Below are 21,154 nucleotides of genomic sequence, written 5' to 3'. Positions count from 1 at the left end.
TTTTTTACACTCTTTTCATATTATTTTCCCCCCTTTCCTTTTCTTAAAACTGAGCTGCTCACGCGGAAAGGACATAATTTCATTTGGTTCACCTATATATGAACCCATGTCAGATGAATCTTGCCTATTATTATACCCCTGATATCTTTCTACAATCACGTTATTCTCAAGTTTCGAAGTTATGCTAGTCATAAGTAAGGCATATCTCATTAATTAAGTACGATAATTAAAAAAAAAAAGCCGCAAACAATTCGTAGTCTATACAAATGCAGGTGGCACTGACGCCACCCCACGGTCTTCCAGTAAATCTTCCACACTGCGCTCAGCCATTTCAGGGAGCACCTTGGCCAACACTGTCTCGATAATACTCCAGACTAGATGTTTATTGCAGTACTCATCTGCAAAGAGGTCTAGAAAATCACGCTCGATTACAGCCAGGAGATGTAGTTCCTCCCAATCAATCCCCGCAGATGGATCATCGTCTGTGCGCAGCCGCTCAGCGGCAAGGTGACCACACGCAACTGGACAGGGACTCGAAGGCAAAGGTGAATGCGATGGCGCCAGATTTGCATTCCCCCGCTGGAAAGATTCATGATGCACACTGGGGGAAGGGGGAGGGGACGATGTGACGAGAGAGGTCGAACTGTTGGAGCTGCAGGTACCGTCACCATTGTAGGGCGGCGGAGGCGCCGAAGAAGGAACACCGAGGAAAGTTCGTACGACGGAGCGCGGGACCACAGCCAAAAGACTAGCTGCACATCGTCGCTTGATAGCGGCGATCTCCGTCTTAGATGGGCTGTTCCCTTGTGCCGGCTCGGCCGGGTCATTTAACTTTGGTGTTGGGGCATCGGCCGCAATGGCAGAAAATGAGGATGGATGGCCTGAGGTACTGGTTGAGGCATGACCCCCTCCAGTATTGCCGCTGTTCCTGCTATTCCCCGGATTAACAGTTTTACCAACGATATCGGTATTAGAGCCCCTGACTCCTTCCACAATAGGAGTATTAGATGAGGCCGAGGGCGCGAGGGCTTTCTGAATGGGTGTCGGGGTCTGCACAGACTGCAGAGCCGAGGCCGGAGCTTCAGTATGGCCGGCCGCTGTCTGAGATATTGGACGGGTATTGGCTGGGAACAAGGCGGTCCTCGTTGCAAGAAGAAGGTTGGGCAACAAAGTGGGGGTCAGCACGTACTCCTCAATGGTCTCCCGGAGGAATCTATGGCAGTTAGCAAAGGTCTCTCTCAAATTATGACGTCGGATCAATTGGGCAAGTCCAAAAAAAAAAAAGGAAAAAAAAAAAAAAAAAAAAGAAAAAGTGAAGCAAGAACCTGGACTGTGGAGCTTTCCGGGACGTTGTGCCTTTTTTTTCTCGCGCATATTTTAGTTTAGAAAAAGTCCAAGTTGGCCATCAAATAAGAATTGACCGTATAGAGTGAGGGTGAGGCGGAGTAAGATCGGCTTAGGCAGAGAGATGAAGGAGCTTGGGCCAGGACAGGGGCTGGCATATCATTTTCTCAAAGAGAATTCCCCTCAGGTAACATCCCGTACCTGGAGCGCAAGCCTTCATGCACGAACCTCGGTCAGATTACGAATTCCAATCCTTCCCGGTAGGAATTTCGCTCATTGGACCAAATCCAGTAATTCACTAGCCTCAACAGCCATTGCTTTTTCCTTTGGCGCCTAAAGAGGCATGGCCCGGCTTCCAATGGGGTGATCGGCACAATTTTCTTTTTCTGGTTTTTCTGTTCGTTTTCGTTCGCGCACGTTTCTTGCCGACAGTTCGATCGTCCAGATGTGGTCTTTCTTTTTTTGGAAATTCTTTGAAAGTTGGCACATGTTGGAATCTTAAGATTTGGAACGAAAAGTGGACGAGCGGCACGGAAAGGGCCGGGCCACTGCGCTATCACACACAAGGACTTTCTCTCTCAAAGAAATCCAGAGACGAAGTAACCACGAGCAGCGGTCATCCCTGTCCGAAAAAAAAAAAAAAAAAAAAAGGTCGCTCGGACCGATTTGAGGGCAACCAATCTGATGCCAGAACAGCCCAGTAAGCCTGACGGTAATGACGGGTACAGTAAGGACACCGCGTAAGTTTGTAAGATGACGGTAATCTCTCCCACGGGTAATGAAGCCCCAACGTTACAGATCAAGTGACCGACGCAGCATGCAAGCAAGACGCTTCATGTCCCACCTTGACTCGCACAAGTGACATTTGACCCGTAGATCGTGTTTCGGAGATCGTACCGTTGCTCCACAGTCATTGATTCCCAAGGCCTGAGCCCTCGAGAAGGAGGGTTGGGGCGTTGAGAGGTTGCAGAGCGAGAGTGCTCCGGAGATTAAAAAAAAAGGAAAAGAGAACAAAAACTCACCTATCAAAGATTCCGTCCGTAGCACCGACCCTGCCTGGGCCAGCCAAAATAAGGTGTTGGAATAGAGCGAGCAAGCCACTCAGCCATGGCATTTTCCATGAGATTCCCAGTATCTGCGAAACCATGGAATACATTTGGTAGTCGAGAACCGGGCGCCTACTTGTGATGCCCTCGGACGCCATCCCATCTCTTTTCTGATTGATGGATAAGGCAGGTGAAACACTGAGGTTGTGAGAAGGGCCTGGGCTCGATGCGACACGAAATAAACCCATCGCAATGAAACGCAAGACGACGTAACCAAGATAAATCATCTGCAGAAGGTTCCATATCCAAGCAGTGGCCGAGAACGACGTTGATGGCTGGTCTGGGAGCTCATCATCGGTTGAAACTAAGCCAAACTTCTCTAATCGGTTGATTTGAGTGTCCGGGGTGGATTTTGTGTCATCTTGGGTTTGACGACGTCCCACTTGAGCGGCGAGTTTGCCCATAGTTTCCCAAATGAACCATCCTTCGCATGCCCTGCCACTGACTTGGTTCCCCAGTATCAGATCTGCTATAACGTCAACCACCAGCGCTCGGAGACTGCTATTTTCAAGATCTTCCGTTGGAAGAAGAACTGCTAGGATACCGTTGGCGAGTAGTCGTCGATAGACCGCTTCGTTCTCTACCTGCTCGGCGATCGTATCTGGATCTCTTGGATCAGGTACTGGAGAAAGACCGGGGTGTGGATTTAGCTCATGATAGAGCGTACGGTATGACGTCGGTAGGCCAGAAAGATGTGACTGTTGCCTGGCAAGTCTGTACGCTAGAATATCATAGTATCAGCAATGTTTCCCCTCTCCGCGGAACCACCATGGATTCCGACAAGAAGAACTTTAAAATGGTCTAGTCTTACAGAGTACATGTGCTTCCACCAGGCCAGGGATCTCGTCCAGGGCTAGTTGTGCAACGTCGATTTGGCGCAGCCTCTGCTCGAGTGCACGCGTGCAATGCGCGATTACTTGTAGAACTTCATTCACAAGAGCCTGGTCGGGGGTAATCTTCGAATACCACGAGTAAACAAATTCCTTTATAATTATAGCGAGAAGGGCGTAGAGTTGACGATCAACGTCATTGGAGCTCGTGAGGGGAGGTAATAGCTCTTCCAGAGGCTGTGGGGAAGATGCTCCGTGGCTGCTTGTCTGGGGGCACAGGACGCGTCGGATCAGGGCAGTGGTGGCCTTATCGTTAGCGGAGTCCGAGTCATCCTTGCTAGAATCTCTTTGTGTACGGAGTCGAGAGGATGGACGCGAAGGAGGCTGAAGCGTCGTCGGGGAAGGCAGCGCGGTGGATCTGGAGCTGGATGTTGTCGGCCCAGCCTTGAGATGGGATATCGGCTGAAGGCCGGGGCGGAGCGGATCATTCATTTCATCTCATAGACATTTAGAGTTGGTTCAATAGCTATCAAGGAACAGAGCGTTCTCTGTTAGAAGCAAGACAATCAACTTCGGAAAGCCTTGATGATCTGTAGGTGGCCAAATTGGGGCGTTAGGGCTTAGGGCTTTAAGATAAAGCCTTATCTCTTTCCATTGATGCGGGGATCTGTTTATGGCCGGCCAAATGTACTTAAGTGCCCAAGTGGCCTCTTGATTCTTAATTGTATTTGTTACTCGAAGATATACACCATGTTAGACCAAGTTAATCAACATAGTCCTACTCCCTTATGGTTGGATTGCGATCCTGGTCAGTCCATCATGTTCCCTCTCTCCTTCGTATTACTGACTGTTCTTAGGTCACGATGTAAGCTCAAAAGGCGTTATAGAGAGATATTCGTTAATACGAGATAGGATGCCTTTGCAATTCTGATCGCCGCTCATCATCCATCTTTGAACCTTCTTGGAATTAGTACTATCCATGGAAATGCATCGTTAGAGAAGACAACGGCCAATACCGGCAGCGTTCTCGAGGCGATCGGCAAGCCCAACGTTCCTGTCTATCCCGGCAGCCATAAGCCATTTTCACGGCCTGCTCTTCATGCGCCCGATATTCATGGTATGGAATGATCACCTCGTGAGGGAAGCATTCTAACAACACTCTCTAGGGGAATCTGGTCTTGATGGGACCGACCTTCTTCCAAAGGCAACTAGAGCACCCATCACCGATAAGAACGCCATTTTGGCCATGAGAGATGCCCTTCTTGCACAGCCCAAGGGCACTCCCTGGGTAGTTGCAACGGGCACATTGACCAATATCGCACTGTTGTTTGCAACATTCCCCGAGGTGGCTGAACACATCCAAGGGCTGAGCATTATGGGTGGTGCCATTGGTGAAGGATTCACCGATGCTCCTATGAGCAGACTTGAAGGTGAGAAGTCTAGGATCGGAAATGTGACCCCATGGGCTGAGTTCAACTTCTATGTATGTTTTCACATCTTTCATCCCGCTCTAGCTCGTCTAATCAGGATGGTATAGTGTGACCCTGAGGCTTCCGAGTCAATCTTTAGCAACCCAGTTCTTGCATCGAAGACAGCCATCATGGCCTTAGATCTCACACATCAAGTTTTGGCCTCGCAGGCCATTCAAACGCGCATCTTGCATGGCTCGATCCACTCGACCGAGGAACCCACTATCCTTCGGCAGATATTGCATGCGCTACTCACTTTCTTCGCTGCGACATATGAGAAAGCTTTTGGTTTGATCACCGGGCCTCCACTGCATGATCCCCTTGCTGTGGCTGCGATCCTGTCAACACTGAATCCAGCCTTTGCCAACAAGCACCCTAATCAAGCTCTTGTGTTTGATGACAAAGGTGGCGAGCGTTTTGCTCTGAGTATTGTCACCGATGGACAGCACGGGAAAGATGTATCCGTAACAGGTCAACTGGGACGCTCAGTTGCTACTCATGTTGATGGTCCGGGCGTTGCTATTCCTAGGGGTGTTGATCTGGATGCTTTCTGGAACATGGTCCTACAATGTGTTCAGCTAGCCGATGATTGCAACGCTGCACGCAAGGTCTGACTTTTTTAGATGATCTGTGAACCCTTTAGACCCTTGCACATATCTTTAATTGCACATAGGTTAGAACAATATCTTGATGCAGGTCAGATACAAGTCATAGAGTAGGATTTTCGAGATGTCTAAATAGTCCAAATTGCATTTCCGAGAAATCCATCCCAAGGTTCGTCCTTTGCCCTTAGTAGCCAGATATAAACATATCCATGGATGTATTGTTTGTGAATGCCTTCATTCAACAATCCAACACCGATTCTGTGCAAACTTTATATGTACTAAACCTTAGAAGCACCCGCGGGTATGAACCTCAATTGCATAGGGCATTCGAGGTGCCTTCAAGAGTACTCAAGAGCCTCAAATTAAGCCGGCTCTACGAGAACAATAGGAAATACAGTACTCGCTTTCCCACGAGAAGATAGAGCCACCTATTCATGAGCCGAGGAAACAATAGGGTTTCCCTGCTTTAGTCAATGAACCAGCGGGTTGATGGCATGGAGAGCTGTTTGGGTTTTACGGGGGGATATATGTAAAGCCGACGGAGGCCTGTTCTTCAAATATATGGTTATTCTTTTTGAATGACCTTTGGTTAACAATAGATCAATTTTTAGACGTAGTCAGCATCATTTTTGTGTGATGTGTTGCAAGATGACATGGGGCTCCACGTTCCTGGATGTTAGGGAGAATACTTTGCTCCAATATATGCATAGAATTAAGGAAAGTCAAGTAATAAATCAACATTGGAATGCTCATGAAGTTCAATGAAGTTCCCAAATTCACTCAAAGGCGGCCGGCTGAAAGGAAGAACGTCATATGTTGCGGGTATCTCCACATCTCCAAAGTCCAAGAGGCACAACATCCAACACTTTCTCGATCGCAATTTGTGGACATCTTTCCCCCAGAATTAATTGTTTGTTGCTGTACATATCTTGGTTTCTTGGCCTTGCATGGCCAACGTTGATCCCGCACACTCCTTGACGGCGCATTCCGATCAGAATGCCGCCTCCTAACTCAGTATCTTCTATCCGTTCCATCCATCACAGTCTATATAATATGTGAACTAATATCCTCTAGCACGCCACACAACTCTCTCCGACGACCGCAGCACTTGACCCTCCGCGCCGATCGTCGATTCCCATACCGGCCCCTGTGGAGACCGATAATGCCCACGATGACAACGTGAACTTCCTGCGATCGCGACCAGCTCTCTTCAATCCGCTACTACCCTCCTTAAGCCGACAGCGTCGCCGTCGTTATCCGGCCAATCCGCCACCGCAAAACGAAGACCGCATGGAAGTGGATGATCCCATCAACCCGCGCACGTCCGTTGAACTCAACCGCCGCATCCCGATTGTCCGTCGCCAGGAGAGATCAACCGACATGCCGAACTACGAGGGCCAAGCGCCCAACTCGAGATCGTTGTATGGGTGGGCACCGGGATCTGATGATGAGGACGGTGCGGCGCGCGAAGAGTCAGACGATGATCAGATGCAGCCCTTCCTCCATTCCATCTCAAGCCGTGATACACCCCCCGCACGACCTCCGCGCGACGAGATCCCGGCCCCGGGCCCTGCGCAACTGATACCCCATGAGTATGCGACATTACCGGGCAGCACTCAGGCTCGGACATCGATCTCCGCAGTGGCGGCATTACTACAATCTGCAAGGCGTCAGCCTCGGCTTTCAAGAAGCCGCACACTGGAGAACTACATCATCGACCGCTATTCAGAGATCACTCCAGACGAGGACACCGAAAATACGATAGCGGTCGCATCTCGGGGATACCGCTACCGTCCTGCAACGCGCGGGGACTCACATCATACCAACATCACCCACAACGACCTACGCGCTCGGGCTGCCGCTCATCGCCAATTACAGTCAGACACATATCGGGGCAACGTGCTGTGGGAAACCATTCACTATCTCGATCGCATTCGGTATTCAAACTCCCTTGAAGATAGTATGCATGTCTTGGCGGACAGTCGGCTATCCTTCTCAATGGATAACAAGTCTTGGAGAGATACGGACTTCATTCTATACACTCCCAACATTGCACCACCTGCAGCGTGCTCATGGCTTCGATCTGGAATGGCTTTCTCGGGTTGTCAACGGGCTGCGAGTGCCGGGTGTTCAGTATTATCGCAACGCATTCCCAGTCCGAACGCCCCTACTGAGCCTGTAATTGTAAATGGAAGTGATAGCACCCGAATCAGCGTTTCTACCACAAGTGGCCGCCGATACTTAGCTAACAACCGCGATGAAAATTGGCCTGTCAAAGTGACGATACACCAGATCAACCACGATGACATGACATTATCTGGCACTATGGAGGCCTACAACATCCCCGATAAGACCTCGCCCACCCACGATGCGCACATTGTGACTTTCTTGGAGGGTGAGATCATCGATTTCAACAATCACACGCTGGAGACAAAGAACTTTAAAGCAGATGCAGAGATCGATAGCACCTACTGGCGTGAACTGCAGCCGTTCAAGGATTTGACAGACGCTGAGATGGCTCAAAACCTTGTGAGTCGGAAGTGGATTACCGAGGAATTGTCCAAGGGATGGATTTTGATGAGATGGAAGGGTAAGTAGCGGAATATCATGTCTCCCTCCAGTGTCTTTTTTTTTTTTTTGTCTTTTGCTAACACATCCCAGAACGATGCTTCATCACTCCGACCGACGCTCGTCAAGGTCTTACAATTTCCGGGTTCTACTACATCTCTCTTCGCCGCGAGGACGGGCACATCGAAGGCCTGTACTATGACCCAGGAAGTTCGCCTTACCAGCAGCTCTCTCTGAATCCAGAAGTATCGAAAATGGTTCGCCCTTCTTACGCCTTCCGCTGAAAGGAATTATCTTATGCATACCCTTTTCTTCTTATCTTTGCTTTAACCCAGAATAATCTTCTGATCCCCTCTCTCTGAACCTTTGGTGTCTCTGATTTGGCGTTCGGGAAAACGTCAGATGACATCTGACACGGCTTTTGCATAGCTCGGCGGTGTTCTTCTCGTTCGGTTTGTGCCTCTTTCTCTGCATTTTCTCCCCTTGTGGAATAGCTTTGCGGCCATCGAATTACAGCAATGTTTCTGCCCTATTTCCTGGGATCATGACTATGTCTATTATGTTTTTTGTATCTATGGACAAAGATCTTTTCTTTTTTGGCTGTCATGGAACTCCGGAAATAAGGAAATTCCACTTATTCCAAGGGCCAAGCAAATTATTCCCACGTTCTCACATTGTCGATCTATGTATGACCTCGATATATCAACCACTAACCCCCTATCTCATTGAGAGGGCAATGGAAGTTTCTCCAAGGCTCAGGAACTTTCGCAGAATTCTTCGGCCATGTCCGATCCAAGACATTGGGAAATTCGACCAATCATCTCTATGAATCTGCTGAAAAGGCAGATTGACATGATCAGGGGTTTCCTCTCAGCTGCTTTGACAATATTATTCACTCCATGAAGTATGAATAAATCTCTTGGCCTCAAGTACCGTGATGAGGGCTAGGGGTAACTTGTAGATCACTAATGCCTAGTATATGTCCATTGACACTAGGATGGCTGCTTGGGTGTTCGAGTTTCCAAATCCAACCTTGAAAACTGCTACGATGTTACTCCATTGCCCTGACTGAATTTCTGGAGGAAGATCACCACACAAAGGCGTTTCCTTGTCCACTGCATATATGAAAGAAAATAGGACGCCAACCTTCAGGAAGCATCAAAGAAAGAAGTGGATTGGTTACAAGGGGTATAATCAAATCGAAAAGCTGCCAGTTGATAAATGCAGTCCTGAGACCTACGACTCAATAATGTGTAGTGATATGCATGTAGATCTAGAATAGTGACAAATCACACGCTATGAACTACGTATAACAATTCTCACATTCCAGTCAAAATATTGGTAATTTTAATGCAAGGATTATCAGCTGCATCTTTCTATTGGGTAGTGATGTTGTGATGAATTCAATACATCGCCCCCGTTTCTGCATGCCTAGTACATAGGAGTGTGGTCAGTCAGATCCATGGATGTGCTGACAAATTTGATCTTTGATTCTACCTTCGAGCTACCATCTCACGTCCTGATCCCAGGACGATTACCTTTGGAGTCAGTTTCGCTACCTCAGCCACTCTCTTTGGGGTTAATGAGCTCTGTCTTTCAAGGAATCCGATTATTCGGACTTTTACTCTTAAAGAGAATGGGTCTTGGGCTATATGTCTAGGCCAGACCATCTTGTACCTTGTCCTGTCTTCTGTACTAGATCAGATATATTTGGATCCTCTCTGCTAACCAACTAGCTCACCTCGTACCTTTCAATGCTTTATGTTCGATTGCGCGGAGCCACCGTCGGCTTCTCCGGCCTCGTAATTTCACCGTCTCCACTATGTATCGCTCTAGGTTCAATTATTTATGCTCGGTTGATTCGCCGGTAAGTTGGGTGATTTGAAAATCCGGAGTGTAGACGCAGTCTAACCACTGAAACCGAACTATGACATATAAGAAATTGTCTATTATTGAATTGGGAACGATAGTCGCTTCCTTCGCAGTGCTCGCCCTTAGCTGGCGCTCGAGTGCTAGCTATATTAGTCTAACCCTGGTGCTTCTTGCCGGGACTGGAAGAGATACTCGGGGTGACGAGGAACCCATAGATGTTAAAGATGTTATAGATTAGCCCATTTCAGATATTTCTGACATGTATATCTGATACTGCGGAATGTACCAGCCTAATTGGGCATTCCAAACGTAATGAGAATGAGATTGGAATTGATTAAATTAATAAAAATGGAAGAATATTGAAGCCATCCCCGCAGATATCTATATCGACTACTCCGTAGGTTGAACTAAATTATGTAGCTTCCCGCATGTACTTGCCCGATTGCGGAAAGTGTCACAGTATCCTGGCGCGGAGTACAGAGTAGATCTTCTCTTTTCTTCTCTTTGCGGGATCTTATCTTTTCAGGTGCAGCCACACACTGTGGGTCAATGCTTTGAGTACATTTATTTATTGCAACCCGTCCCCTTTTCAGGTCTTCAGAGCTTCACCATGCATTTGAAGCACCTTTCGCTTTTGGCCATAGCAGGCGGTATCCAGCCTGTTATCGCTGCGCCTCACCAGACTCGAACTGAGGGAGCATGCAAGAAAACTAAAGTTGCAATCCTGTAAGCACTGGATGTCTTGTTGATTGATCTCAAAACTAACCAAGTATAGGGGAGGTGGTGTGGCTGGGATTACTGCTGCTGTGAGTTTCCCTTTTTGTGTATCTGGATGTCATTGACACTTCATAGCAAGCCCTCACGAATGCTTCCGTGCATGATTTCGTGATTCTTGAGTACCGCGATACTATTGGCGGTCGGGCTTGGCATAAGCCATTCGGCAAAAACAAAGATGGCAAGCCTTATATTATTGAGATGGGTGCCAACTGGGTATGCATATCCCGGCTGTATGAAAGGACTGTGCTTACAGGTTAAACAGGTACAAGGCATTGGAAGCGAGGGAGGCCCACAGAACCCAATCTGGGGCTTGGTAAGTCTCGAAATATCTTCGATCGAACACAAATTGACCTCGAACAGGCTCAAAAATACGGACTGACCACCGAATGGTCAAATTACGACAATGTATCAACCTACAACAAGGATGGTTACTCCGACTATAGCGATCTACTAGACGCCTATGATGAGGCTTATGATATTGCCAATCAGAGGGCAGGTGAGATTCTTACTCAGAATCTCCAGGATCAAAACGCCAAGTCAGGCATGGCCTTGGCTGGTTGGAGCCCCAAGACACATGACATGGAAGCACAGGCTGTTGACTGGTGGTCGTGGGGTAATTGTTTGTCTTGTAAATGCACCTAGCGCGGTCAACTAACATCTCGACTAGACTTTGAAGCTGCTTACTCCCCAATAGAGAGTTCATTTGTCTTCGGCTGTGCCGGTGATAACTTGACCTTCAATTATTTCAGCGACCACGATAACTTCGTTTTAGACCAACGTGGATTCAATATCATTGTTAAAGGTCTTGCATCGACTTTCCTCAGTGACAATGACCCCCGTCTTCACTTGAACACCGAGGTCACAAACATCACGTATTCGGACGATGGGGTCACAGTTCATAACAAAGATGGCAGCTGTGTAGAAGCAGACTATGCTATTACCACATTCTCACTGGGAGTTCTACAAAACGGCGCTGTCAACTTCTCCCCAGAGCTCCCGGATTGGAAGCAGGAAGCTATTCAGAAGTTCACTATGGGAACATACACCAAGATCTTCTTCCAGTTCAACGAGACTTTCTGGCCCTCGGAAACACAATACCACCTCTACGCTGATCCTGTAACCCGTGGCTGGTACCCGATCTGGCAGTCACTATCCACCCCTGGGTTCCTCCCGGATTCCAACATCATCTTCGTAACCGTGACCAACGAGTTTGCCTATCGAGCCGAGCGCCAAACAGACGAGCAGACCAAGAACGAAGCAATGGAAGTTTTGCGCAAGATGTTCCCAGAGAAGGATATCCCCGAGCCAACTGCATTCATGTATCCACGCTGGACTTCAGAGCCCTGGGCCTACGGCAGCTACTCCAACTGGCCTCCTGCGACATCTCTGGAGATGCACCAGAACCTTCGCGCCAACACTGGCCGACTCTGGTTTGCCGGCGAGGCTACCAGCCCGACCTTCTTTGGATTCCTTCACGGTGCATACTACGAAGGACAAGACGCGGGCCGACAAATCGCGGCTATCATGCAGCACCGGTGCGTCAATGCAGACTCTGCTAAGTTGAGAGAGTGTGGGCCTCGCAAGTACTATGAGACCCTGCATGGAACCTCGCCGTATTCCGACTACACCATGCTCAATGGATGGGCTGTGGACAGTTCGATTGATAACAACCCTGAATAAGCGGAGGTCGATAACTGGGAATCCATGTATAGGCCTCCAATTTTTGAAGTCAAGTGATTAAGTTTATTCAATGTCATAATTACATACCCCATATTCGAGTATAAACAGAGCTCAAGGGCGTTTGTCTAATCTTATCACATCTTTCTTCTCTTCTGTTCTCAGCAGCAAAAACTCCCCATGAGCATTTTTGTTTGCCGAAGCTGCTGAGGCTCAGTTGTGTTGCTAACCGGCCACTCCAGTGTCAAAGAGCTGTCTTGTCATTATGATCTCTGTCTATCTTCTAGCACCTGCATATGGCCCGGCCTTAAGACAGTCTCTCTCTCCAAATCAACTCCCCTTCGGACATTTTCTTTGGTAAAGCCTCAACACTATCATACCCCAACACATGAATTTTCCGCATCATCCTTCTCTTAGGCGTGTTCAAAAACACCAATGGTAGCTACTTGAGCACACGTGGCAATCGCTGTAGGTCCGACAGAGGGCATGTGTGTGGCAGCGCGGATTGGTGCAAGAGCGCTTTGACAGACCGGGGTCTGCCTCGACACTTTGAGGTGCAACGGATTCGCTCTCTTTATCAATTTCTGGATGGGTGCTGTGGTACCGTTTTGCTGCCTCCATTGAAGCATCCAGTTCTTCGCAGAGGGAATCGGACGCGACAGCTAAAACGGTAGCATCGTGGTCGAGGAGATAATAGCCCCCATTCCTGTCGTCCACAGTTCCGAGTGGGAATTGCATGGCCATATCATTGAGTTCTTGACGAGTCTCCAAAATTGGCATAAATTCGGGGACTGGTACAGTATACCGGGTTGTCGACATTGCGAAAGAGGCTGCAACACTTGTTATCACAAGGAACAAAGATCCTATGAAGGTTCTGGGTAACATAATAGAGCGCAAAAAAGGGTGCTAGAAAAGGGAAGAGCGAGGTCAATACTTTCTCAAGAGCTTGATGTAAATAGGACTCCATACCAAATCGAAGGATCGCGTTGGTCAAGTGTTTTTCTTCTCTGACGTTAATAGGTTATAAGATTTGAGTCTTTAGACAGCTGGGGATGCTATCTACTTATAAAGCTCAACTTAGAGCGTATCACATATGTAGATTAACCGTAGATTAATTCTGTGTCGTATTCAAGGAAGTAACGTCGCATGGAAGGATTGACCAAGGCAGGGATTCGGCTCCATGGGCTACACTAATGCATTCAGGGTCACGCACTAGTCTAACTAAAAGTACAAATCGGACTTGGTCGGCCTTTGTTAAGTCCGATTGCATGTCTAGCTACGAGCAAGGTCATGTATCGACTCTAAATAAAAGTCACATCGCACATTTTCTTGAGTGAACAAATACTTACAGCTTCCGGGACTGAATGATATGCGGACTAGCCCTGGAGGACCGAAAAGCGAGTAGTCCCGGACAGAACGACACAAATCACCGTCATGCACGTTTACCAAAATGGCATGCTCCTGGTGGATGTAGTATGTGAGCTTCCAGGACATAAGCAATCCTGAAACACAAGGCGGGGTTTGGGGCTCTACCGAGGTCCCATGGAGATCTAGTTGGCGTAGGGTACACCCCACAGGCCATGCCTCTAGACTCATCCTCCCAAATCTCTAAACCTCCGATCCTCCTCGCATATTACGATAGGCCACGGAAAACTTGTATTAGAAATATGAGAAAAGGCTGTTATGATTTCTATGGGATACAAAGCGTTTCGACTCTAATAAATACACTGTACATGCTCATGGGCTTGGTAGTAGTTGTGGCTCTATGGAAGGGACTCACAATATCATTTCGTTCAATCCAACTCCCAGCACTTTTAGGGAAATACTTTGCTTTTCCCTCGTAGCCAAGGACCATAGGTCCTGAATATGATCGGAATGGGGATCATTATTGCGGCTAAACAGCCAAGCAACGTGCCAGCCCATTGAATTCCCATATTCTGAAACATCTGTCTTGAGAATAACGGAAAGCCCGCAGCTACTGCTGATCGAAGAATGATATTGGCAGCAACAGCTGAAGCAGCGCTAAGATCCAGGTAAGTCAGCGGGGTGTTTTGATTTCCAGCAGCTAGACCGAGAACTGACATTGGCAAGTATGCATCGACGATATAGTTGAAGCACGGAAGAAAGATGCATAAGACCCCAAATCCGATGAATATCCCGGCCGCGGCAGGTACAGCCCAGTGAATCTGAGGGGTGAACCCCGTCCAACCAAACCTGATGAATTTTCAGTTAGCAGACATCATACATCATTCTAACACAAAATCATTCTACTCACCAAAGGAGACCTATTGTAAAAACAGGCGCTCCTAGGAGTGTTGGAGCGAGGCGCCACTCGGGTACTGCGACACCCTTGTTCTCTGCCAATTGCCTTGCATAAGCCAACTGCCCAAAAAGAATAAAGGCACACGCGAGCACGACGCCGATAATGAGGCCAATAAACATCAGACCAGCAAAGGCAGGAGTCATTCCGTATACATGCTCGAAGACGTAGGGATATGCCTCAAGAAGCGCATAGACAAGGCCGTAGATGAAAGACATGTAAACCGACACAACGAGAATGATAGGCTCCGTAAAGAGCAACGTCAATGGGCGAGTGAAGTATTTCTCCACGAGATCAGCGATGCTGACCTCGACATCCTCGTGTCTGGCACGAATATTCGAATTTTGTGACTCTTTGCGAATAGCAGCAGCCTTCGCCACGAGAATACAAGCCGGATATGTCTCACTCAAAAAGAAAACACTCAATAGCCCATTGGCCAGACTAAATATTGCCGGAATGTAAAGCGTCCATCGCCAGCCAAGATAGCTCGACGCAATGAAGCCGCCCACAAAAGGAGCCATAAACGGCCCCACAAAAACAGTCAGAGCATATAGCGAAATGGCAGCACCACGAGTTGTGTTGCTGTATACATCGGCCAGTACACCGGGGACAACAGTTAGTTGGCTTGCGCCAAACATCCCAGCGAAGAAACGGCATATGACCAAGGTCTGGATATTTTTGGCCACTGCCGATGCAATAGTGAAGATTCCACCGCCTAACATTCCAATTGTCAAGGGCCATTTTCTTCCCCGTAGCTCTGATGCAGGTGCCCAGATTAGGGGCCCTGATGCAAAGCCAAGGACATAGAGGGTTGTTCCCAGTGTTCCGACCACTGTTCCCACCCCGAAAGTTTTGCTTACTTCATCAATTCCTGGCGCAAATATGGCGCTTGTTAAGGAGACAATTAAGGTTCCTGAGCAGACTAGGATTGAGTTGAAAAGTCTATGTGAAAATGTGGTCAGTTTGCTTTGTTTGCTTTCAGGATACGGTCTCTTGACCGATTTGGACTTGTGGCTTACTTCGTAGACAGTCTCCAATTCTGAGGATGGTCGGGGTCATCCGCCCCTTTGAAATCAACGTAGCTTGCTGTGTTGGAAAGAGGTGCTGGCGAAGGTGCCTTGTTTGGTTCAATTGACGGCTTCTCGTGCATTTTGAACTTGGAGTAGTGACGAGTGAAACGTTTCGTCAGAGGTTTAAGGTTCGATATCCGGGAGCGCTGAACTCAGGTTAAACTCCCCTAGTTAGTATAAGCATGTACTCCGGGAGAATATTGGGACATTAACGCTAATATGTAGTGGGTTTACATATGTCTTTTCCAACCAGCTTTGTGCATAGAAGCGGGTATTGCGGAACGGAGTTTTACCAGCTAGGCAAAGAAAGGCACCCGCAATTTCCGCAAGGCTTTGTAACAATCTAATTGTTTTCGGGTTTGAAAGTAGAAATGAAAGACAATAATGACCTCGGGACAAAATTAGACAAGCATTGATTTCCCTCAAAAACATAAGCGCCTTTTAAGGTTCCCTCATCCAGATCCACCCAGGAAACTTGAACCATCAATCATATCCGCATTCAGAAACTGATCGAGATCATCCCTTTGCAAACTGGGTAGATCAGTAACTAAAGCCCCCAGCCATGAGTACTCTTCAGCGTTTGGAAATTGCTGCTGGGATGGCTCAGCTGGACTTTCTTGCTCCTCCATCTTCATGATATCGTTGAAGATCGTAAGGTCATCTTTCCTCCGCTGTTGATGAAGCATAACTAGCAAGAGAGCCGCACTCCACGCCTCTCTCATGGTTTTTGTATCGTAAGTGGATGCCACGAGCTTCAATGTCTCCATTGCTTCGGGGAGCATCGCGAGCGATTGCCGTGTGTCCATCACTAGTAAGACACATATGATGTGGAAAGGGACGTTTGCCATGTGTTGCCAGGGGTTACAGTTCCTGACCATACTGCGTGAGCAAGCAAGTCCCCTTTTCAGCAACGCTAAGGATTTTTCTAGGAGGCGAGGGGAAATTTCGAGTTTCTCTGTGTGGATTCTGCGCAGAATGCAAAGCACAAGATTGCATTGCGCCATGGCCGAGGGAGGCTCAGTATGAACTCTTTCCAGGATCTGCGAAAGGGCTTTTCCTAGCTTAATCTCATCTCCTTTTGCCTTTCCTGGGTCTAGGCTTGCCGACAACGGAATAAGCCCCAGCAGCTCATCCGTTAAATCACCCTCGGAGGTTGATGGAAGCAACGGCAAATCATTCTTTTGAAAGGAGACTCTTGATAAACCAAGATCGTACGATGTCCACATATTAAGATGTAGTGCCAAGCCGAAGAGTCGTCTTCGGATGTTTGGATTAAAGTCTGTGCCGATACTGCACGGGAATACTGAATCTGTAGACTCTAGGTGGAAACCCGCAGCTTCCACCAGATGCATCAACTTCGAGCTCGCCATCCATGTTGAGTGAGGCAGATCTGTCATTCGCATGTAAATGACTCGCAATGTCCATCCAGTGAGAAGGTCCACAGGAGGAGCACCACACAGAACGTATGTGTCGAGAATAGAATGTGCCGATCCGATGAGATGTAATTCGGTGATGGTCATGTTTCGTTGGGAAAACAAACAACCTAGTGCAGCAACGCCACCTATAACACTGTCGTATAGACTGGTAACCGCAGGAGACTGCCACCTAGCCTCCAGTCGCTCAAAAAATTGAGAAGAATCAATAAAGCCATAGCACAGACCGATCTTAGCGAAGTAGATCCGAGCGAGGGTCCTCATGTGCTCCAAGGATGTGATATCCGTGATTGATAACACAGGACATGTAGTCTGAGATACGGTTGACAGTTGTCGCTTTCCAACATTCCAACCAAACAGACTGAGTTTTGGCGCTTTCGCAGGATCGATATTCAGGCCCATCCTCCGAACAAATGCAGCACCGGAGTTTGCCCACAACCGACGATCCAGCCCGTGTGTATCTACTGAGTTGATTTGTTGTGGGGTCTTTGGCGGGGCAATTTCTTTTGGAGGCTGTTGGGAAGCACGGTGCCTCTGTCGTGGCTGACGTTCGTAATGGCAATCATAGCCCCATTCACGGCAAGTGCTACAAGGCTCGGCGCCATCACATTTTCTTTTCCGCTCCCGGCATGGCTCGCATGCAAATTGGACGCGCTTTCGCTTCAGGTCGGATTGTGACATAGCTTCAAACAATAAGCAGCACCTGTAGAGATCCCGCAATTTCCGAGTGGAAAGAGGGATACTAGTCAGGGCGGGTATTGCGGAGGAGATGAGTGGGGAGAGGTCCAGCATGCGAGTGGGCCGAGATTGTCCGGTGATGCCTGAGGCCTCATTGAATGTTTGTCCATTTTTCAGTGCTTGTGTATAGAATTATACCACCTACTCTATATGTAGATAATAATAATTCGGGGCATTACTATCGACTGGTAGCCTTTTCACTCTATTTAAATATAACTCTTATGCGCTAGGGAGGCGGAAAAGAAGAGGAAGAATCATGACCTAGGACATTTATACCCTATAGAAATGGAAGAAGGCTCAGTCTGCTAACAGACATGCATCCATGTGATGATCCAACAATAACTTATATTCTTCCCATAGTTTAAATTTTCCTGCCAGTCTTAATTCAGGCATGGATAATACAGCAAGCAGAATCCGCAGCAAGACATAGAACAAAGACTTACAAGGGTGTTTCAGACTGGCTGGGGCCTTTTTCAAGCCATCTATCCGTAACCGGGCTACCAGGTAAATTCTGTTTTGGTGCATCTACTTGCACGGATCTGCTGCTATCATTGTGATCCTTAGCTGTGTTCAAGCGCGGTAATATAGCCTTTAGATTCATAGTGACCCTTTGGGAACGGCGATTCAATTAACATATCAAGAGGGTTGGTGATAGAGATCATTGATGGGGCTTGAGAGAATGCCGCAAGTGAAGTATACCAAAATACAACTCAGCGGGGAAACCGACAATTACGTACGAATCCAGATGTCAAAAAGCGTGAGGGAAATTCAAGGCAAGAATCACGTCTTACTAGGTAAAAGTAATAGTAAGCTATCGAAGAACAATTAGTCGCTATCGGGGGTAACTGGTTGGGTATGAAAAGACTATATCCCGTCATGTCATAGACGCATCCTGCAACTATTCCGGGCCCGTCGTATTTAACCTGTTTACACCGATACAAGTCCGATACAGAACTAAAGTTACAAAGGTCCGGTACTCCGCATCTACTTTTTTTTTGGCAACTCGTTCAGCATCATCTTCATAGACAACACGTGGCTAGAGAGTCCATCGGAGCGTCTTGACATGTCAGCGCCAAATCGCCGGCGTAATCACTCTCTGGCTTCTTGTGAGCCATGCCGGAAATGCAAGATTCGGTGTGATCACAGGACACCCATCTGTGCCTCATGTCAACGCCGTAGTCTCCAATGCTGGTATCATCCTGCGCCTCTGACCAAGCAACGGAGTTTCCAGAGACGGACTATCTCAACTCCACCCAGCTCAACCAGTGTGGTAGAAAGTGAACCTCCAAACAACGCCAATAGTCCCTCCGCTGGAACCCCAATATTCCGCACATGGCCGTTCCTGTCAGCCGACCCCAACGATTCGATATCGCGGGCTCCGATAACCGGGGATCACAATTACAATATAAAGGCACACAATGAGCATTTGGCGACCATTGAAGACATTGTCTCCCAATTGAAACTATTGCCTTTCATTGAAAAACGAATCCACGAGTATTATTCATTCAGCCAAGTTGCGCTTGTACCTAGGCCCCTTGTGTTGCAGCTGATCACTTCCCTTCGAATTGGTCTCGCAGACTCGGGCTATATGAAGGAAGACAGAGTCGATCAGATTTCCATTCATCAAGGTCCGCAACTAGCAGAAAATATTTTGCGCTCATCCTCATCGGACGTTGCCGTCACACGAGACTTGGACTTGGAGGCCTTCTGCGCGCTATTCAGCGGAGCGAATTTGCGCATAGAGGCTCTTGGTCTATTGTATACTATGGCAGCACGCTCTTCTCTCTATACTGAAGGTTATGGAGACGACAAATACCAAGATGATAAGTTCACTAGAGAAATGGGTTGGTATGGCAACTTATGCTTGCGACTGGCTCGTGAGCTTGCCCCAGAAACAACTGATATTATAATATGGCTTGCTCATGAGAATCTACAACTTACCACGCTTTTTGAAGGAGATGCAAGTGAGTCCAGTGGTCCTGAAACAAGCAGTTCGCATATTCATATTGTCCTAGGTCTAGGTGTCTGGCGACGGGTAGGTGACCTCGCTACAGACCTGCTCGCATTAGGCTTAAATAGAGAAGCAACACACTCAGCCACGCCGTTTTTTCTGGCAGAGTGTCGGCGAAGAAGCTTTGTCAGAGCTTATTATCTTGACAAAGTGTTCGCAGCAGTGTTCAACCGGCCGCCTCGAATAACTGCTCGACATGCAGACTGCAGACTGCCGTTGGACTTATCTGATGACGAAATTTTCACGTCGTCGGACAAAATAGAACAAGCAGAAGACAACCTTACGCAAGACGGCTGGAACACAGATGGGAAATACAGAACAGCAACGTGGGCTCGGATACGTTATATTTTAGCAGAGTTTCGTGAAGAAATTGTCGAATATCAATATCGATCAATACAGCCTGCCGATAATATCAAACTTAGGTAAGCTCTTTTGCTCTTTTGCCCCTTTCGTATGCTGAAGATACCATAGAGAGTTGTCCAGCCGCTGCTATGTAGCGTGGAACGGTTTACCCCATTATCTTCAATACAGACAGGACTGCTGGGCGTCGAATCTCCCGCCCGCACATTGCCATATGCATGCAAAAGTCTACCTATCATATCTTCACATCCACTTTCAAGTTTACCGATTACTTGCCAAGGGTGATGGTAACACCACTCTTCGACTAAAGTTGCTTGAGGTATCGGCGGACATGCTCGAAACAGTTGTAAAAATGACGAACTGTCGCGGGAGAACTTCCTCACCTCGCGATCTGCCTGGAATTGTATGTACCCCCATTCTAATGTCGCACCGGCATAACAAATCTCTCATTAACGGGTACAAGATTCTCTCATATGGTTTGCCGTGTGCTGCAATCCTCTCAACTGCACTGGAAACTTCTATTCAAGATTCATCAAGGGGATCGCTTCTTCTCCCCGGTATCAAGACCTCCACTCTTATCCGAAATCTTTCTGTCCTGGTGTCTCAACTTGAAACCGTTTCCAGTCCTAGTGAGACCAATCATGTATTTTGCATCAAAGCCTCAAAAGCTATCTCGCGCAAGCTCGACCACATCTTAGATAGCTTTACAACAGCCAGTTCTACAAAGCCTCCTGGCCTTGTACCAGAGCCAGTCCCAACACTACCTGCGCTAAACACCACAACAATGATGGATATTGATACGACTCGCTTCGTTGATTTTGATCACGTTGACCTTGCAGATTGGGCAATCAATTTTGACATAGGCACTATGAGCGATGAGTGGACTTTGTTTTGAAAGCGCAGGTTTTTCCGCAACTAATTCAGAGTTATGAATACGGGATAGTGCATACATTAGTGGAACACTAAATTCAAGC

At 47.7% G+C, this 21,154-nt stretch overlaps 8 protein-coding genes across 8 annotated transcripts; 4 read left to right on the top strand and 4 right to left on the bottom strand.

Moving 5' to 3' along the window:
- Positions 1-258: 258 nt before the first annotated feature.
- Positions 259-3,772, bottom strand: N7537_001146 (PXA domain-containing protein; the record flags this gene model as incomplete). The annotated part of the gene is made up of 3 exons (XM_056892204.1): positions 259-1,213; positions 2,367-3,171; positions 3,262-3,772. The coding sequence occupies 3 exons, from the start codon at positions 3,770-3,772 to the stop codon at positions 259-261; spliced, it is 2,271 nt and encodes a 756-aa protein (XP_056757199.1).
- A 165-nt stretch (positions 3,773-3,937) lies between these two features.
- N7537_001145 (uridine-cytidine N-ribohydrolase) lies at positions 3,938-5,363 on the top strand (the record flags this gene model as incomplete). Its single annotated transcript, XM_056892203.1, has 4 exons — positions 3,938-4,117; positions 4,193-4,397; positions 4,447-4,763; positions 4,818-5,363. 4 exons carry the CDS (start codon positions 3,938-3,940, stop codon positions 5,361-5,363), a joined length of 1,248 nt encoding a protein of 415 aa, XP_056757198.1.
- Positions 5,364-6,350: 987 nt separating this feature from the next.
- On the top strand, positions 6,351-8,206 carry N7537_001144 (GID4/VID24 family protein; the record flags this gene model as incomplete). Its single annotated transcript, XM_056892202.1, has 3 exons — positions 6,351-6,368; positions 6,429-7,944; positions 8,016-8,206. The coding sequence occupies 3 exons, from the start codon at positions 6,351-6,353 to the stop codon at positions 8,204-8,206; spliced, it is 1,725 nt and encodes a 574-aa protein (XP_056757197.1).
- Positions 8,207-10,404: 2,198 nt separating this feature from the next.
- On the top strand, positions 10,405-12,251 carry N7537_001143 (uncharacterized protein; the record flags this gene model as incomplete). Its single annotated transcript, XM_056892201.1, has 6 exons — positions 10,405-10,520; positions 10,570-10,600; positions 10,647-10,784; positions 10,834-10,884; positions 10,932-11,184; positions 11,239-12,251. The coding sequence occupies 6 exons, from the start codon at positions 10,405-10,407 to the stop codon at positions 12,249-12,251; spliced, it is 1,602 nt and encodes a 533-aa protein (XP_056757196.1).
- A 410-nt stretch (positions 12,252-12,661) lies between these two features.
- On the bottom strand, positions 12,662-13,067 carry N7537_001142 (uncharacterized protein; the record flags this gene model as incomplete). Its single annotated transcript, XM_056892200.1, has 2 exons — positions 12,662-12,714; positions 12,779-13,067. 2 exons carry the CDS (start codon positions 13,065-13,067, stop codon positions 12,662-12,664), a joined length of 342 nt encoding a protein of 113 aa, XP_056757195.1.
- Positions 13,068-14,062: 995 nt separating this feature from the next.
- On the bottom strand, positions 14,063-15,718 carry N7537_001141 (MFS transporter; the record flags this gene model as incomplete). The annotated part of the gene is made up of 3 exons (XM_056892199.1): positions 14,063-14,462; positions 14,524-15,510; positions 15,588-15,718. The coding sequence occupies 3 exons, from the start codon at positions 15,716-15,718 to the stop codon at positions 14,063-14,065; spliced, it is 1,518 nt and encodes a 505-aa protein (XP_056757194.1).
- A 372-nt stretch (positions 15,719-16,090) lies between these two features.
- Positions 16,091-17,752, bottom strand: N7537_001140 (uncharacterized protein; the record flags this gene model as incomplete). The annotated part of the gene is made up of 1 exon (XM_056892198.1): positions 16,091-17,752. One exon carries the CDS (start codon positions 17,750-17,752, stop codon positions 16,091-16,093), a length of 1,662 nt encoding a protein of 553 aa, XP_056757193.1.
- Positions 17,753-18,872: 1,120 nt separating this feature from the next.
- N7537_001139 (Zn(II)2Cys6 transcription factor) lies at positions 18,873-21,075 on the top strand (the record flags this gene model as incomplete). The annotated part of the gene is made up of 2 exons (XM_056892197.1): positions 18,873-20,242; positions 20,292-21,075. The coding sequence occupies 2 exons, from the start codon at positions 18,873-18,875 to the stop codon at positions 21,073-21,075; spliced, it is 2,154 nt and encodes a 717-aa protein (XP_056757192.1).
- Between the last annotated feature and the right edge of the window lie 79 nt (positions 21,076-21,154).

This window comes from Penicillium hordei (assembly GCF_028827395.1).
Source record: "Penicillium hordei strain IBT 12815 chromosome Unknown utg000001l_segment0_segment0, whole genome shotgun sequence".
NCBI classification, from domain to species: Eukaryota; Fungi; Ascomycota; class Eurotiomycetes; order Eurotiales; family Aspergillaceae; genus Penicillium; species Penicillium hordei.
Note: the sequence above shows the minus strand (reverse complement) of the source record. Positions and strands in the feature narration are given on the sequence as shown.